The sequence below is a fragment of the Tasmannia lanceolata genome, unplaced genomic scaffold, assembly GCF_043159265.1.
Source record: "Tasmannia lanceolata isolate RefF3 unplaced genomic scaffold, GAP_Taslan_0.1 ptg000011l, whole genome shotgun sequence".
NCBI classification, from domain to species: Eukaryota; Viridiplantae; Streptophyta; class Magnoliopsida; order Canellales; family Winteraceae; genus Tasmannia; species Tasmannia lanceolata.
Window position 1 is genome coordinate 26593884 of NW_027518688.1, and position 19073 is coordinate 26612956.

At 39.9% G+C, this 19073-nt stretch overlaps 2 protein-coding genes across 2 annotated transcripts; both read right to left on the reverse strand.

Annotated features, from left to right (window-relative positions):
* Positions 1–1099: 1099 nt before the first annotated feature.
* LOC143886833 (putative metal-nicotianamine transporter YSL12) lies at positions 1100–8340 on the reverse strand. The gene is made up of 6 exons (XM_077390978.1): positions 7652–8340; positions 4161–4324; positions 3725–3822; positions 3459–3593; positions 3066–3255; positions 1100–2481 (listed from the first exon to the last, which is right to left on the reverse strand). Exons 1-6 carry the CDS (start codon positions 8055–8057, stop codon positions 1372–1374), a joined length of 2103 nt encoding a protein of 700 aa, XP_077247093.1. The 5' UTR covers positions 8058–8340; the 3' UTR covers positions 1100–1371.
* Positions 8341–10981: 2641 nt separating this feature from the next.
* Positions 10982–17835, reverse strand: LOC143886834 (putative metal-nicotianamine transporter YSL7). The gene is made up of 6 exons (XM_077390979.1): positions 17262–17835; positions 13915–14078; positions 13590–13687; positions 13331–13465; positions 12937–13126; positions 10982–12268 (listed from the first exon to the last, which is right to left on the reverse strand). The coding sequence occupies exons 1-6, from the start codon at positions 17707–17709 to the stop codon at positions 11159–11161; spliced, it is 2145 nt and encodes a 714-aa protein (XP_077247094.1). The 5' UTR covers positions 17710–17835; the 3' UTR covers positions 10982–11158.
* Between the last annotated feature and the right edge of the window lie 1238 nt (positions 17836–19073).

A 19073-nucleotide genomic window follows, 5' to 3' on the forward strand; every position in this document is an offset into this window, starting at 1 on the left:
CATGTTAGCAGATTTCCATCTATGCTGTAATTATTGCTTGACAAATCTGAAGATCAGCAATTTCCAAACTGATGGACAGTGCCTTCCAAGGGCTGGCTAATGCTTCCTTTTGGAAAGTTTTATACTTATTTATGCAAAGCTCAAAATACAAAATGAATTTGACCAAGTTTCTAGTTGATATGTTACCAAGCACTCTCTGAGTCATAGTGTAGTTTCAAGATTCTAAAGCATGGTGAAAAATTAGGGCTGAAGTTCAAGTGTGCTGAAGTGCCTTTCAGAAATTAGATATTAGTTACGAATCCAACAAGTCCAGTACTCATTTGCCATTGGTAAACTTGCATGCTGTTAATGGGAATGGAAGTAATGGAGAGAACAAGGTTTAGTCTGCGTTTGGATTGCCGGAATTAGGATTTGGAATTGGGATCCTATTTCAGTTCTTATTACTATTCCTCTTGGAAGAAAACAAGTAGAAATTACACAACATTCTCATTTGTCTTGATAAAACATGAAAGAGAAATTGTTATGGTTCCGAGTGGGGGCCTGCCTAGGTATGGGACTAGGTGGGACCCAGCTTGGTATGGGACATGTTTAAAGGGCCTTGCCAAACAAGTTCCATTAGCTTTGGAGCTTTTGGCGTATCAGTTACGTACCTAACAATTGGTACTATAGCAGCCATCACGTCCTATGTTTGAGACTTCGAGTCACAGAAGGGGCGACCTGTGGAGAGGACTACCTGGAGAGGGCTACCTACCTAGTAAAAAGACAGAGTGAAAGCTGCCGGAGTGAAGTTGCCATAGAGTGCACCGCCATGAAAGGGGCGACCTGTGGAAAAGGCTGCCTGGAAAAAAGGCCAGAGTGAAAGCCATCATAGAGTGGGTCGTCGAGGATAGCTGATGCGGAAGCGTGGTGGAATGTTATGGTTATGAGTGGGGGCCTACCTTGCTATGGGACTAGGTGGGTCCCAGCTTGGTATGGGACAGGTTCAAAGAGCCTAGCCAAACACATTCCATCAGCTCTGGAGCTTTTGGCGTATTGGTTAGGTACCTAACAGAAATCTTCTTTTTTGCTGCACAACAGTAAGATCATGTTTCCTTCTTCGTTTCTATTTTAATTGATCTTTCCATCATCGTACAAAGACAAAGAATACAGCAACCTCATGTTTATATATAGAGAGAGGAGAAACCACCTTACCATATAGAAAATCAACTTCAGTAGATTTGAAAAGTACTGAAAATGGATCCATGATATTTTTCTATAGAGGAGTTACTTGATCGAATGTTGAGTTTTATCAACATCACTTTCCCTGTTTGAACTTTAAATAGACTTGGATATATTGAGCAAAGACTATAAACAAGTTTCAGTTAACTGTTACTAAGATAGTTTTGCCAAGAAATCATCCACTTGTTGGTTTGTTCCCCTTGATAGAAATTTCATGCAGATGGGTGGCTTCACCCCTGCCAAAGCGAGCACAGATGCCGGCAAAGTCCATATCCCATCACCGCAAATCATACCGGAAGCCACTGCTGGTGCAAACTTCTCTGCCTTCGCCTTGTTAGTTTTCTGCCATATAAACAGTATCACGGTCCCAATGAACATATCAATTGCAAAGTAAGAACCCAGATAAAATGGGATTGCCATAGCCATTGGGAGCGGAATAAACCTTGCCACCTTCTTCCCCACAAGAGTTCTCACCAAGTTGACTAGAATAGCTGTGGCGAAAAACACATAACAGAGCGTGAGGCAGTGCTTTGGCAGCGATGAGAATCCGTCAACACCGAGTATCGCTATGTTTCGATACACAATTGCATAAGGGGCTTGGTATTGTGACCCAGGCATGCCAATATCATGGAAGGCTTTGTAAAAAAGCCAAAAGACACAAGGGGCTATAACACAACCCATTGCAGTGCCAATCACTTGGCTCACAAACATGGAGCGGGGTGAAGCAAGTGTTAAGTAGCCAGTTTTGAAGTCCTGCATGAGATCAGAAGCCGTGGTGACGATGCTCATCATAACGCCACAAGCGGCGAGTCCTGCAAGAACACCACCATGTGAAGCACCAGCCCATGCGCCAATTGTGAAAATGGCAAGCTTCCCATAGGTGGAAGCGAGAGACCAATCGGTGAGGCCACAACCGTAGGCATTGCAGAAGGCTAGAACTGGTGCAAAGATGTAAGGGACTAGGATGAAATACCATTTGAGTGGGGGGAAGATGTGAGGAAGGGCGATGATGGAGACAACAGCAAAGGTAATGTAACCCCCAATTGCGACTGGTAATGGGATTTGATCTTTTAGAAAGAGTTCAGTCCGCCGCTGGTCATCATATGAGACACGCGCAACGGTAGGAGAAGTGCCGTCATGGGTGGGATTTATAATATTGTCTTTATTGCGCATTTGCCGAATGAAGGCTATGACGGTTCGGCTTATGACCAGAGCGAAGTTGTACAGACCATCGCCAAGGATCATGGCAATTGCAATGAAGACCTGTAAGTTCAAATAAGAGATGAGTCAAAATAGTAGGAACATTACAAGATAGGTTGAAGCATTGAGTCTAAAAGTCTTTCATAACTTTTTTGAAACATGTTTGGCCTGAGGTTGGTCAATACTCTATTTTTTTGAATGGCCTCGTCAATACTCTATTGATAGAAACTACATGGATTCCACTGTTTTAGCAAAAGAGGAATGTTCATGACAGAGTTCAGACTTGTTTGATCTTCAAACTAAACTGTCTGCTTCCATTGTTGACTCTATCATAGAAGGTTATATGTGTTCTATGAAGTACCCGGCGAGCATATACACTGGACTGCTCTATGTAGCAAATCACAGTCAAATGATGATCCTTTGATGATCAGACTGCAGGACTAATTGCCTTTCCCAAGGTTGGGACTTTCTTAGTTGGTTCTGTGCTCCCTACCGCACGATTACCCTACCATCCAGTCCCCATTGGATCATAATCTAATGGGTGGCCATCCTTCCCTACACCAATGATCAAGCATATACACCAAGCACTAGATAGTTTTTTTTTTTTTTTTCTTTATAGAGGATGATATGTTGGTCATGTTATTTACCCTGTAGCCTTGCAGACCATGAAGACTGGTTGGGCTGAGATCTTTCGCATACCAATCGCCTTTTCGGCTGTCAATGAGAGGCCACAAGATTCCCGTTGAAAGAATTGCTCCAAGAAGCACAGAGACATTTACAATGTGAGGGCATATCATCCCAACTCCAACGTAAGTGCCCGAGAAATCAAAGTAGAACCTGTGCTCAGACGATTGAAAGAGAAAGGAAAAACTATACTTAAAGAATCGAAATTTCAATAATCAAATTAAGGCCCTGTTTGTTTTGGATTTTGAGAACCTATTGTGAGTCAAAAACTGATTATTGGGCTCAAAATTTGGTTTAATTTGGTGTGTTTTAGTTTGGTTTTTCCTTTAAACAGATGGTAAGGTTGATATAGTTACCTGTTATCATAGGCTTCGAGACCAAAGGTTGGGAAGTTATTGAAGCCACAACCATCACTTGCTGTGTAGAACCACTGGAAAAAACCCCATAGGAAGCTAAAGGAAAAGAACTTGCCCAAAGCTTTCACCTGTTTTCTGTAAGAATGGAAAGAAAATTTAAAACGCAAAGTAAAAGTAGTTGAGAGAATCCAATGAAATTCCAATGTTCAACCAAATACCGATAAAAAAATGCTAAAAACAGGTTTCAGGTCTTGACAGATTGTTACTTTGCCAACTTGGCTCCCTGAGGTGTATGGAAGCTGTTGATAAGGTGAGCAGTCGCAGTGCCGCTAGGGTAGATGAGCTTATAGTCGATGATCATTATCTGTAACAAATAACATGAATCAATTTATTTGATTATGTTTATGTTATATAATTTAGAAGCATTCTTAGTGTTGCGGTTCCATGCGAAAGCAAAGATCCCACATCGGAAAAGTAAGACTGATGTGGAAGGGCATATAAGGACTTGGGCACCTTCCCCTTAACGGCTAGCTTGTAAGGATGAGTTCTACCAGGGTCCCAACACATAGATTAACAGAAAATAACAGGAATTTGCCCAAAGACATTGGTTGCAGGACTTCTTCCCGTCAGGGTAGATGATCATTTTCTCTTCTTTATGTATTGGACAGAATTCAAAAGGTGAGAAGTTCTCTGAGAAAGTACCTTTCTGAGAGGCACCAGAGAGAAGAGGCCGAGGAAACTGACTAGAAAGAGAAATCCGATCATCCAACTCAGTTTTGGGTTCTTAATATTCTGCGGGTTGTTTTCTTCGGTCGTCTGTTTGGCAATCACATTACTCATCCCGAAGAGGTAACTTCCAAAGCCTCCTGTTAATACAGATTTTGATCAGAGTACAGTTTAGCAAGAGAAGTTACCAACTAGAGATTGGTCAGTCCCGAAAGGATGGATTTCCTGCACATATAGAAGTCATTCTAACCTTAGGTTACAACCCCTTTGATGCTCATGCTCTTTGATAATCTTGGATAGCATTTTTTTAGCATAAGCTTAAACTGGATTAAGCAGTGGTGCCAAAACAAGCTACGAGGATTAAATTTTGAAAATAAAAATAAAAATTAGAAACCATAGCCAGGATAAATTGCTCACTACATGATTTTGATGAATACTCTAAGAAACTGAACCCAGACAAATTATCTGTAGGCTTAAAGCTTGAAAGTTTAACTATTAACTACCTTATAAATGTAGAGTGAGAGAGATGGGGGATCGATTTAAGATAAATGGGGGTTGATTTATCAGTTCCCAAATGTAAAACTTCTTAATATCTACAAGAAAACAGCATCCTCCATTATTCGGTTTTTTGTTGGCATGGCCAAACCTTCACATTTTCTTTTCATCAAAATTATTGCTTTAACCATTGTTTGGGTAAAGTCCATTCCATCATTTCGGTTTGTTTCAACGTTTGACCTTTGGGAGGGTTGGAAGGAGATCTGTTGCAGCAGTGAGAGCCATCCCTTATTGTACATGATTCCCCACCCCCTCTCCTCGGGATGCTTAAGCTAAACTTCAACACCTCTGTAGTATGGGTAACCCAGGGCTAGCACCTATTGGGGGGATACTAAGGGATGCCGGGGGCAGTCATTTGGGCTTTCTCTGGGCCTGTGGGGTTGTAGATGCTAGCGAGGCGGAGGTTAGGGCCATTCTCCAAGGAATAAGATCTTTGGAGTCTACTCTTTTGGACAAGGTGGTAGTGGAGGGTGGCAGCCCCCTTGGAGATTCACCTCGTTCTTTGATGAGATCAGCATAAAGTGAAAGGTCCTTCCATCATTCTTAACCATGTTAGAAGATCCGCAAATAAGGAGGCGACTAGACTAGCGAGGTATGGGTTACAGAGATCGGCTGTAGAGATGTTTGATTATCTTCCTCCTTGAGTTGTTTCACTATCTTGTAATCTTTTCTCGGCTTCTCCCTAGATCCCACAATGGTGGGAGCCTCGTGCACTGGGCCACCCAAGTATAGATTTAATATTTTATACAAGTAAATTTGTCTATAGTTATTAAATATCTTATAGATGTAAACTTCTTTATAGAGGTTGAATTTCCTACATTTTTTATGTTTTTGGCTCTTTTTTACATAATAAAAATACACATTTTTATTTTCATGTATGGCAAAATGACTGATCTAAAACTTTTCTATAATCAGGCTAAGTATTTCTAGCATTAAAAATGCCCTAAAAGGATGTTTATCACTTATCGGTGTTGATCAGATTTCACAACCAAAAATAAAAGACAAATTTTAGGTCCTATATAAGGGAGTTTTTATATGGTGGCCGACCGTCAAACATGAAGGGCAGAGAAGGGAAAAACCCTCTCCCTTGATGTTTTGATCCAGGTCAAAGTCCCTTTTTTTACTTTTATCTTTATTAAAAATCAACGTGGTTGATTTTTTCTCTCTCCGTATGTAAAGGGCGGCCACCATATAATTTCTCCCTATAAGAGCCTAAAAGTGACTTTCTTTTTTATTTTTCCCTTTACCAGGGATTGAATTTTGCAAATATAGGATGTAGAAGTGGGCCCCATAATTGTCTTTCTTTTTTATTCTTCCATTTCCTAGAGATTGAATTTTGCTACTGGGAAAGAAAGTAGGTACCAAAATTGCTTCTCTGTAAGACATGTGAGTGGGGATATCATTTTATTGGGATCGAGAAAAATTCAACACAAGGGCTTGGCATTGGATGATCCAAACCGTCCACTTGATGGGCCACAACGTAAATAGGCTGTGCCTCAAAAATCATTTTCATAGGATATTCTCAAATTAAATGGACGGTTGAATCATCCTATGGTGTGGGCCCTACGGTCCATGTTGAAAAATACTAGGGTTTACACTATATAAAATCTCAGATATACTATGCAATATGCACAGATTTCAGGAGATTTTATACGGTGTAAGACCTTATGGTCCCTTATTTTTCAAGGAGTACTGGACGGACCACATAATAGGATGATCCAAACCGTCCATATGATTAGACCTGGCAAAAGCGACCAGTACCCGCGGGTTGACCCGACCCACCCGCAAATTTGCGGGCACGGGTTTGAGTTTTAGTGACCCGTCAAAACTAACCCGCGGGTCACCCAACCCGCAAAAACACGGGTCGGGTCGGGTCAACCCGCGGGCACCCGCAAGTCACTTGGCTTTTTAAAGGGTGGTGATTTTGTTATGCTAATCTAGTTAGATGGCTTTTTAAAGGATGGTGATTTTGTCATGCTAATCTATTTTTTAAGGGTTTGATACCTAAATAGGTTATGGCTGGCACCATAGAATATAAATAGGTTGTGGCTAGCACCATAGGTTGATCCCAACCCTCCGATTTGAATGTTAGAGGGTTGATCACTTGATCCTAACCCTCTATAGATCGGAGGGTTAGGATCAACCTATTGAAACGAGTTTTGGGGCACAACCTATTTAGGTTGTGGGCCATCTAATGGACGGTTTGGATCATCCCACGGTGCCGGCCATACCCTCTCATCAAAATCCAGTGATAATATTTTCCAAAATAAACTACCGCTTGAATTTGCGGGTGACCCGCGGGTTGACCCGGCCCACCCGCGGGCCGCTCGGGTCACCAAAATTCTGACCCGCAAAAATGCGGGTCATCTCGTGACCCGCACCCGCATCACCCGCGGGTTGAACCGGCCCGACCCACCCGTTTGCCTGGTCTACATATGATGGGCCATAGTGTAAATAGGTTGTGCCCAAAAAATCATTATATAGGATGATCCCAGCCCTTTGATATGTTGATGAACTGAATATTATGGAAACCTCTGTAGATCAGAGGGCTAGGATCATCCTATGGAAATGATTTTTTGGGCACAACCTATTTACGTTATGGCCCATCATATGGACGGTTTGGATCATCCTATAGTGTGGTCCGTACGATACTTTTTGAAAAATTAGAGACTATAAGGGCTTACGCTATAGTTTGATCCAAACCTATGGGCCACACCATGTTGGGATTTGCTAGGGTCAATCGCAAAAGGCATTTCTCAGCTGGTGTGTTGCATGTACGAGCCACCTCGTGAATGAAGACAAACAGCTTTTGTCTCCATTCATGACGTGGGTCGTCTGACATGCGACAGACCAGCTGCGAAATGCCCTCTGGGATGAACATGAATTAATGCAAAAGAAGAGAAATCACATACCACTGAATGCAATCTCACAGGTGGCAACAATGCATGTCTGAATGACTGTATTTTCCTGCCTCGTAAAAGGTTGTTTCAAATGATTCGATTTTTCCAAGAACTTAGTCCATGTTTTTACGAAGAAAAACCCTAACAATCCAGCTGATACATTCAACGAAGGTATGATTCCAGTGGTGAGATTGAGCTTCATGACTATGACGCTAAACATGATGCCAAGAAAGAAGCTCACAGCAAAAGCTCTAAATGTTAATTGCTCTTGCCATGATGGAACCCTCTTTCCATCAAAGATCTGTTCGATTGATAGACCTTCCTCTTCTTCTTCTTCTGCTTTGTTTTTCTTCTCTCTGTGTTCTATTTCAAAAGCCTCGCGATTTACCGGGCTTTCTTCGTCGTGGCGGTTCTCCATGATTGGTTCTCTTCTCTATCTTTTTTTTTCCTCCAGAGTGTTTCTCTGAAAAATGGTTTGAGACTTGAATTTTCTTCTCCCTCTATATTTAGGGAAATGATTTCTGTGCTCCAGTGTTTTGATAAACATGCGCTCCACTTGTCTGTCGTGTAGTATTTAAAGTGATGTCAGAGGATATTACAGTTCTAAGAAGGCTCTTAAAGCCCTTTAAATGCTGCACGACAAACAAGTGAGCTCATGTTCATTAGAACATTGGAGTGCTGAAATCATTTCCCTCTATTTAAAGGGGGGAAAATGATTCCAACACAAACATTTTTTGATACATGACGCTCATGTTTCTTGTCTTTTATATTTAAAGAGCTGTAAAAGGATTTTTATAGTCCCCAAAAAGCACTTACGTGACAATTAAATGCTAAAAGACGAGATGCATGAGCGCATGTATCAAAACATAGTTGTGTTGAAATCATTTCCCTTGAAGGGGTTTGGAAGATTACAATATCTGTCTTACTTAGATCAGCTTTTGTGGACCATGTTTGATAAGTGTGGCACACTGTGAGAATCAGCTTTTGTGGGCCATGTTTTATCTGGGGTTACCCTCTGTCATACAAAAAAAAAATATTTGCCCCATTTCTTCCAAGCCACCTGCCTCCTTTAGTGCCCGTTTGCATACCTCATATATTGTATTTGGATTTGGAATTGAGTTTTGAATACAAAATGAATAGATCCGGCCGCTCATGTTGAGGAAGAGAGAGGGAAGGGGGTACTCCCTATTGGAGGGGAGAGAGGTTGAGGAGCAAAGGGGGTGAAGGAAACTGCCAGATTTGTGGATTTCCAATTTCTTATTTGCACAATTTATTTGGAAATCTGATTTTTTTCACTCTCAGTTGCTGAATTGGAAATCCAAGAATTTGATCGGATCCAAATTACAATGCAAAAAGGGCTGCAAATGTGAGAAATCAAAATCTTCTCTGCATCCAAACATGCCGTTATTGTATTTAACTATTTATGTTATGATTACGGGATTTGCTAGGATCCATCGCAAAAGGGGCATTTCGCAGGAGCCCAGCCACCTCGTGAATGAATACAACAGCTGTTGTCTCCATTCAAGAGGTGGTTGGTTTGACATGCAACAAACCAGCCGTGAAATGCCTTTTGCGCTTATAACTTATTAGTATTTCGCAGGAAGCCATTCCATGGGAAGCCATTTCGCGGCTCACTTTTGCATGAGAGGATAACCACCTCAGATGAAGAAATGAATAAGACAAAATCTGCCAAATGGTGAGCCTGTATGGCTGTTATCTAATGCAAAAGTCAACAGCAAAATGGCTTTTCACAAAATTGCCAATCGGTCTAAATGAAATATGTCTTTCTGTCTATGTAGAATGGACGTGAAACAAATTTTAAGACGACAATTCTTAAGTGATAAAACGGGTGTAAAATTTGTTCTACACCCATTTTACATCAAAATCAAGGAAAATATACTTTGATTTGGGTTATTTACTCAGATGATGGATGAGGGAAAAGGAAATTGACAACTAGTAAAACATGATAGGGCCCACCCACTAGGGCTGCTACTCGGTCGGGTTGGATTGGGTTGAGGCCAACCCTAACCCATCCTTGCTAGCATTCCCTCAACCCTAACCCAACCTGAGCATTGAGTCGAAGACGGTCAACCCTAACCCAACCCTAACCCATCCTTGATAGCATTCCCTCAACCCTAACCCAACCTGAGCATTGAGTCGAAGATGGTCAACCCTAACCCAACCCTAACCCATCCTTGATAGCATTCCCTCAACCCTAACCCAACCAGAGTATTGAGTCGAAGATGGTCAACCCTAACCTTTCAGTGCATTCATAACTAGAAAAATCTTTAAGTTATATATTCGTATTTGTTTGAATATTCAAAAGAAGAAACTCCACCGCAGTGCTCATCACTTCACACTTTTGAAGGTCACACTTTCCCACTCCCAAAGTGGAGGAAAATGAATAGATTCTGGTAAAAGTCGACATATAGCAAATGAGTTTGGTGATCCGGGCTTTCGGTCCAGTGGGCCACTACTCTCTTGACATTTTCTTCGGATCTTTTTCTTTTTTTTGAATGATATTTTCATAGGAGTTACTTGATCGAATGTTTGAGTTTTATCGACATCACTTCCCTGTGAACTTTACATAGAGGATGGATACATTGAGCAGAGACTATAAACAAGTTTATAGTTTCGGCTAACTAGTACTAAGGTAGTTTTGCCAAGAAATCATCCACTCGTTTGTTTGTTCCCCTTGATAGAAATTTCATGCAGAGGTATGTGACTAGGTGTGGGACCTAGCTTGGCATGAGACATGTTTAAAGGGCCTTGCCTAATGTGTTCCATCATATTTGGAGCTTTTGGCTTATTAGTTACATACCTAACAACTGGTATTATAGCAGCCATCACATCCTATGTTTGAGTCACTGAAAGGTCGACATGTGAAGAGGATTGGAAAGAACTACTTAGAAAAGGCTACCTACTCAGTAAAAAGCCAGACTGAAAGCTGCCGGAGTGAAGTTGCCACAGGAAAAGGCTGCTGGGAAAAAAGGCCAGAGAGAAAGCAGTCATAGAGTGGGTCGCCGAGGACTGCGGATGCGGAAGCGTGATGGAATGTTATAGTTATGAGTGGTGGCTTGCCTAGCTATGGGACTAGGTGGAACCCATCTTGGTACGGGACAGATTTAAAAGGCCTGGCCAAACACGTTCCATCAGCTCTAGAGCTTTTGGCATATTGGTTAGCTACCTAGTAGAAGTCTTCTTTATTGCTGCACAACAGTACCATCATGTTCCCTTCTTTGCTTTTAATTTAATTGATCCTTCCATCATAGTACAGAGACAAAAAAATACAGCAACATCATGTTTATATAGAGAGAGGAGAGAGGAGAAACCACCTTACCATAGAGAAAATCAACTTCAGTAGATCTGAAAAGTAGTGGAAATGGATCCATGATAGTTTTCTATAGAGGAATTACTTGATCAAATGTTGAGTTTTATCAACATCACTTTCCCCCTTGAACTTTACGTAGACTTGGATACATTGAGCAAAGACTATAAACAAGTTTCAGCTAACTAGCACTAAGATAGTTTTGCCAAGAAATCATCCACTTGTGTGTTTGTTCCCCTTGATAGAAATTTCATGCAGATGGGCGGTTTCACCCCGGCCAAAGCAAGAACGGATGCCGGCAAAGTCCATATTCCATCGCCACAAATCATACCGGAAGCCACTGCTGGTCCAAACTTCTCTGCCTTCGTCTTGTTCATCCTCTGCCATACAAACAATATGACGGTCCCGAGGAACATATCAATTGCAAAGTAAGACCCCAGATAAAAAGGTATAGCCATAGCCATTGGGAGCGGAATAAACCTCGCCACCTTCTTCCCGACAAGAGTTCTCACCAAGTTGATCAGAATAGCCGCAGCAAAAAACACATAACAGAGAGTGAGGCAGTGCTTTGGCAGTGATGAGAATCCGTCAACACCAAGGATCGCCATGTTCCGAAACACAATTCCATTAGGGGCTGGGTATGCAGACCCAGTAATGCCAATATCATGAAAGGCTTTGTAAAAAAGCCAAAAGACACAAGGGGAGATAACACAGCCCATTGCAGTGCCAATCACTTGGCTCACAAACATGGACCGGGGCGACGCAAGTGTTAAGTATCCAGTTTTGAAGTCCTGCATGAGATCGGCAGCCGTGGTGACGATGCTCATCATAACACCACAAGCAGCGAGCCCTGCAAGAACACCACCATGTGAAGCACCGGCCCATGCACCAATTGTGAAAATGGCAAGCTTCCCATAGGTGGAAGCGAGAGACCAATCGGTGAGGCCACAACCGTAGGCATTACAGAAGGCTAGAACTGGTGCAAAGATGTAAGGGACTAAGATGTAATACCATTTGAGTGGGGGGAAGATGTGAGGGAGGGCGATGGTGGAGATAGCAGCAAAGGCAATGTAGCCCCCAATTGCGATTGGCCATGGGATTTGATCTTTTAGAAAGAGTTCTGTTCGCCGCTGGTCATCATAGGAGATGGGCGCAGCACTAGGAGAAGTGTGGCCATTGGTGGGATTTATAATATTGTCTTTATTGCGCCTTTGTCGAACCAAGGCAAAGACGGTTCGGAATATGACCAGACAGAAGTTGTAAAGTCCATCGCCGAGGATTATGGCAATTGCAATGAAGACCTGTGAGTACAATAAGAGATGAGTGAAAATAGTAGGAACATTACAAGATAGGTTGAGGTATTGATTCTAACAACCTTTCATAACTTTTTTTGAGACATGTTTGGCCAGAGCTTGGTCAATACTCTATTGATAGAGATGTTCATGATAGAGTTCAGACTCGTTTGATCTTCAAACTTAACTGTCTGGTTCCATTGTTGGCTCTATCAAAGGTTAGATATGTTCTATGAAGAATCCAGAGGGCATATACGTAAGAGCTTATGTGGGAAATCCTTGATCTAAGATCGACGATCTAGATTTTCCCCTGAAACGCGTTTCTTGCCTAATAATGCTTTCATGCGTTATAAGTTTCTCATATATTTCCCATGCGTTTAAGAAACATTTCTGTATTTTTTTAATCAGGTTTAAGAAAAGTTATCGAAACGCAAGAAACGCGTTTCAGGGGAAACGAGTTTCCCACCCGTGAGAAACATGTTTTAGGTGAAACGAGTTTCCCACCTGCCCAAAGAGTTTCCAGCAACTATGCATTGGATTGCCCTACCATCCGGTCCCGTTGGATCATAATCTAACGGGTCATCGTTCTTCCCTACACCAATGATCCAGCATATATACCAAGCACTAGATAGTTTATTTTTCTTTATAGAGGATGAGATTTTGGTACTCTTAATTACCCTGTATCCTTGGAGGCCATGAAGACTGGTAGATTTGAGACTTGCATCATACCAATGGCCTTTTCGGGTGTCGATGAGAGGCCACATAATCCCCCATGAAAGAATAGCTCCGAGAAGCACAGAGACGTTAACAATGTGAGGGCATATCATCCCTACTCCAACGTAAGTCGCCGAGAAATCAAAGTAGAACCTGTGCTCAGACGATTGAAGAAGAAAGAAAAAACTAAGAGTTAAAAGAATCGATTTTCAATAATCAAACAAAGGCCCTGTTTGTTTTGGATTTTGAGAACTAATTGTGAGTCAAAAACTGATTATTGGAATCAAAATTACATTTAATTTGGTGTGTTTCAGTTTGATTTTTCCTTTAAACAGAAGGCAAGGCTGATATAGTTACCTGTTATCATAGGCTTTGAGACCAAAGACTGGGAAGTTTTGGAACCCACAGCCATCACTTGCTGTGAAGAACCACTGGAAAAAACCCCATAGGAAGCTAAAGGAGAAGAACTTGCCTAATGCTTTCACCTGTTTTCTGTAACAATGAAAAGAAAAATTAAAAAGCAAAGTAAAAGGACAGAGAATTCAATGAAATTTCAATGTTTGTTCAACTGGTAAAAAAAATGCTAATGAGGTTTCAGTTCTTGACAGATTGTTACTTTGCCAGCTTAGCTCCCTGAGGTGTATGGAAGCTGTTGATAAGATGAGCAGTCGCAGTGCCGCTAGGGTAGATGAGCTTATAGTCTATGATCATTATCTGTAACAAGTAGTAACCTGAATCAATTTATCTAGTTATGTGTTTTTATAATGGAAAAATTATTTGATTATGTTAATGTAATATAATGTGCAAGCATTCATAGATTAACAGAAAATAGCGGGAATTTGCCCAAAAACATTGGTTTCACTGTTTCAGGATGCCATCCTGCCGGGAAGAATGATTGTTTGGACTGAATTCAAAATGTGAGAAGTTCTCTGGAAAAGTACCTTTCTGAGAGGCACCAGAGAGAAGAGGCCGAGGAAACTGACAAGAAGGAGAAATCCGATCATCCAACTCAGTTTTGGGTTCTTAATATTCTGCGGGTTGTTCGCTTCGGTGGCCTGTTTGGCAACCACATCACTCATCGCGAAGAGGTAACTTCCAAAGCCTCCTGTTAATAATTTTGATGGGAGAACAGTTTAACAATATAAGTTAGAGAGTAGAAATTGGTTAGTCGCCAAATGATGGATTCCTGCATAAATAGAAGTCATTCTAACTGAAGGTTACAGCCCCTTTGATGCTCATAATCTTGGATAACATGTTCTAGCATAACTTTAAACAGGATTTAAGCAGTGGTGCCAAAAGAAGCTATGGGGTTACATTTTGAAAAGAATAAAGAAATTTTCGAAAGCAAAGTCAGGATACATTGTTCACTATTTGATTTTGATGAATACTGTAAGAAACTGAAACCAGACAAATTAAAGGTAGGGTTAAAGCTTGAAAAGTTCTTTAACTATTACATACCGTATATATGTAATACCTTTTAGGGATATGTTATAAGCACAACCATATTTTGATATTTGCACAAACCCAGCTGTTTTTTCTTCTTTAATTGGCTGGTGAGAGCTTTTTGGGAAATGTAAGAACCTTTTGACAGCTCTTTAAATACTAGAAGACAAGATGGGTGAGTTAAAATATCAAAATATGGTCGTGCTGATATTGTTTCCCTACTTTTAAATATATATACAAGAAAACTTTGTTTACAGCAACTACAGCCATACATTCTGTGTATGGCTTCTTGCCTTGTTCAGCAATGTCAACTACAGCCTACACATTCTATGAATAGCTTGTTGCTTTGTTTTGTACATACTATGTATAGATCATTGCTTGTTTAGGAGATCATTTTCCTTTTTGTATTCCCTTAGTCAAGGGATTATACCTTTGTAATATCTATATATACATGTAGCTCATGAATAGAATATACAAGATTTATATTACAGAAATTATCTTCTTCTTGTTTGTTCAATTCACAAACTTCATCACCTATATGCAAACATTATTCATTCAAAAAATGTGAATTTTTAAATAAATTTTTGTGAAGTAAAAATAGAGCCAGAGCTTAAAAGTGCGAGGTATCTAATAGATATAAAGAACTTACATGTATATGGTATTTAATAAGGGACAGAGAAGCTTAAATCTATAATTTATTTTTATATGCATAAAAAATAACATTGATATGATATTAATAGTTAAACCGATATTTATATGAGAAAAGTGTAGCTACAAACTCGTGCAGCTAACTTAGCTAGTGTTAGCTACACACTAGTGCTTAAAATACAGTGGGCCCCACATTGTTTGGGTGATGCAATCCATTCATTTGAGGGGCCCTCACATAGATAGGTTGTGCTCAAAAAATCAGCTCCATAGGATCATCCCAACCCTACGATTTGTGGAGGCAAAAATGGACGTGTAAAAACCTTCACAAATCTGTCCATTTTTGCCTCCACAGTTTGAAGGGTTGGGATGATCCTATGGAGCTGATATTTTGGGCACACCCTATCAATGTGAGGGCCTATCAAATGAATGGTTTGGATCACCCAAACAATGTGGGCTTACTGTATTTTAAACCGTCGGTGTAGCTAAGTTAGCTACACAAGTGTTTAACTTCACTTTCCTCTATATATATTAATAAAGCTTTTAAAAACCTTGTGGGTACTCAATTTTTTCTATTATATTATATATAGATATTATATTATATATAGATTAAATATTATATACGTGTAAATTTCTCTATCGCTATTAAATATCTTATAGATGTAAATTTATTTACAGAGGTTGAATATCTTACATTTTTTTATATGTTATGGGTCTATTCTTACATAATAAAAATGTATTAAAAATGTTTATTTTTTCATGAATGATAAAATGACTAATCTAATGTTAAACTTTTCTATAATTAGGGTAATATTTCGAGCATTAAAAAAAAACATAGTAATTTAGAATATCTTAAGAAAATGACCTAAAAGGATGTTTATCACTTTGTGGTGTTGATCAGACATGCTTTCACAACCAATGATAAAAGACAAATTTTAGGACCTATATGGAAGGAGCTTAAAAGCGACTTTCTTTTTTATTCTTCAATTTTTTTTTCTTTTATTCTTCCTAAAAGACAATTATGGGTGCATAAGTGGGCCCCATAAGTGTCTTTTAGGAAGGAGCCTAAAATTGTCTTTCTTTTTAATTCTTCCAAAATTTATTCTAAACGGAAACGAGAAGTGTTATAGTAAAACATGGGAGTGGGGATATCAATATCCCACTCCTAAAATTAAGATTGTGATAAGGAAACGCCGACTGACGACATAAGACTTCATAAGTTTCAACGTTGCCATCATTTTATTTGGATCGAGAAAAGTGATGGCAACGTTGTCAACACCGCAAAATCCAGGAAAAGCTTCAAACTTGGGTATAGAGTATACACCGAAGCTAAGTGTATCAGCCACCTATCGTCCAATCAATTCACATGCCCATCCATCCTAACCGTCCAATGAAGTGAATATCTATCCCAAACACCATAGATTTAAAATTCAACCACCGGATATTCTTAGCAATCCATTAATTAGCTTCCATGCAAGGATTGACAGAAAAATCATCGGCCCGATAGCTAAGATCGAACGATCAGATCGATCCAGATGTACTGTACGGCCCACACCATAGGATGATTCAAACCGTCCAATTGATGGGCCACATCGTAAATAGGTTGTGCCCCAACAATCATTTCCATAGGATCATCCTAGCCCTCCAATCTATAGAGGAACTGCATATTATAGAAAACTCTATAGTCCGGGGGGGGGGGGGAGCTAGGTTCATCCTATACGGGAATGATTTTTGGGGCACAACCTATTTACGTTGTGGCCCATCAAATCAACGGTTTGGATAATCCTATGATGTGGGCCGTACAGTCCATTTTGTAAAATACTGCACCACAAGTGCTTCCACTGTATAAAATTCATATACACAGATTTCAGTGTATCAACCTCGCCAAAAAACTGGAAAAGCTGGAAGAAACCAGACACAATATGATGATGGTGATACACCAGCTGTTCTGTATATTTTTCCCGCTGTCAAAAGGTTACTACACTTCCCAAAAAGCTCTCACAAAGTTAATTTTTTTTTAAAAAAAGACAAGCTGAAACCGTGCAACTATTAAAACATGGTTGTGCTGATATAAGTAATGACTACCCATCAAGAACCCCCAAATTTCCAAACCTAATTTTCCCCCAAATAGATAAAAAAACAGATCCAAATCAGAAATTTTTCACAGAAGAAAAAAAGAAATAAAATAGAAATCACATACCGCTAAATGCAATATCAGAAGTAGCAACAACGCATGTCTGGATGACTGTATTTTCCTGCCTCGTAAAAGGTTGCTTCAAAAGATTAGATTTTTCCAGAAACTTAGTCCATGTTTTTACGAAGAAAAACCCTAACAATCCCGCAGATACATTCAACGAAGGTATAATTCCAGTGGTGAGATTCAACTTCATGACTATGACACTAAATAAAATGCCAAGAACGAAGCTCACAACGAAAGCTCTAAACGTTAATTGCTCTTGCCATGATGGAACCCTCTCTCCATCAAAGATCTGTTCTATTGATAGACCTTCCTCTTCTTCTTCTTTTTCTTTTTCTTCTTCTCTGTTTTTGTGCTCTTTGTGTTCTATTTCAAAAGCCTCGCGATTTACTGGACTTTCTTCATCGTGGCCGCCGTTCTCGATCCCTCCTCCTCTGTGTCGATTCTCCATGTCTGAAATGAAATCGATTTTGAGATTACTGATTCTCTGAGTATTTTAATTCCTTCTCTGTGGAATCTTTTTTCTCGAGATTGATTGGTTTGGGACTTGAATCTTGTTCTTCCTTTATTTATAAAGAGTTTTGAAAGATTACGAGATCTGTCTTACACTTTTGCAAGTGATATATTCGCCCTGTTTTCTTCCCAGGCCACTCCCTTTTTTTTTCTTTATGTTATGACTACTCATTTTACTTTACACTGACCACAAGGGGTTGGCCTGGGGAAGAAATGGAGCCGAATATATCATTTCTACATTTAATTATTAAGAACAGCGAGTTGCTGTAAATGAATTTACTTTCTATGTTTCTTTTGAAAGAAATTAAGAGGGGTGTATAACATTTTTTTTTTATGACGGCAATTCTTAAGTGATAAATTCGTCGTAAGTTTTGTTTTAGGCTCGTAACATAAAACAAATTTTAGGTCTATTTTTACATCTAACCTGGGCAATTTCGGGGATTTGCTGGGCAGACAGTGGCGGAGGCACGTAGCTTGAGGGGAACCACCGCCCCAATGACTTGCAAAATTCCTTTCATGGTGTTTGGTTATACATGCATGCCTAGCTATAAATTCCTGGCTCCCGCCCCTAACCTCAGATGAATAATTATCTCTGTTTGGTTGCTGGGTTTTTTTTTTTTAATTCTTGAGACTTTTTTTTTACCCTAGGAACTTTTTAATCCCAACAGTGAAGTCAACATTCCCTAGGAAAGAAAAAGAGGGGACAAAGAGTCCATGTCACCACATAAGCAATCATTACAAGAGTGGGATTAAAAAAATTCTAGTGCTAAAAGGCAACCAAACATGGGATGGGTTCAAAATTTTACTAGATTATTCCTAGGACAAAAATTTAACTGGCAACCAAACGGAGCAGAATATGACAAAATCTGCTTGTCAAGTTTTTCGAGGCATGGTCTGAAAGACCACAAATCACACTCATCGGATTATCCCAATTTTTCGAAAGTCACACTATCATGCTTCTCATAATATCATTTCACCTAATTACAAAAATAAAATTAGTAAATTGGGAGTTTCCAATGATTAGTCCAAGAGAAATGCTATTTTGCCCCCCTTTTCATCCCTGGGCCACCCCTTCTAGTGAAAAAGAGTAGTCATAAATACACTAGAGAGGAGTGGCCAAGGGAAGAAAAGGGGGCGAATATATCACTTCCCCTAATCTAAACTATCCATCTAGTGGGGCTACTAAAAAACTCTCCATCTTGGGGGACCCAGTTCCCTACTTTAAGTATTGCTAATTAGTCAAAATCCTAATCGTCTAATTAGTGATCTAAAAGCAGATGCCAAAACAAAATTAAGGAAAAC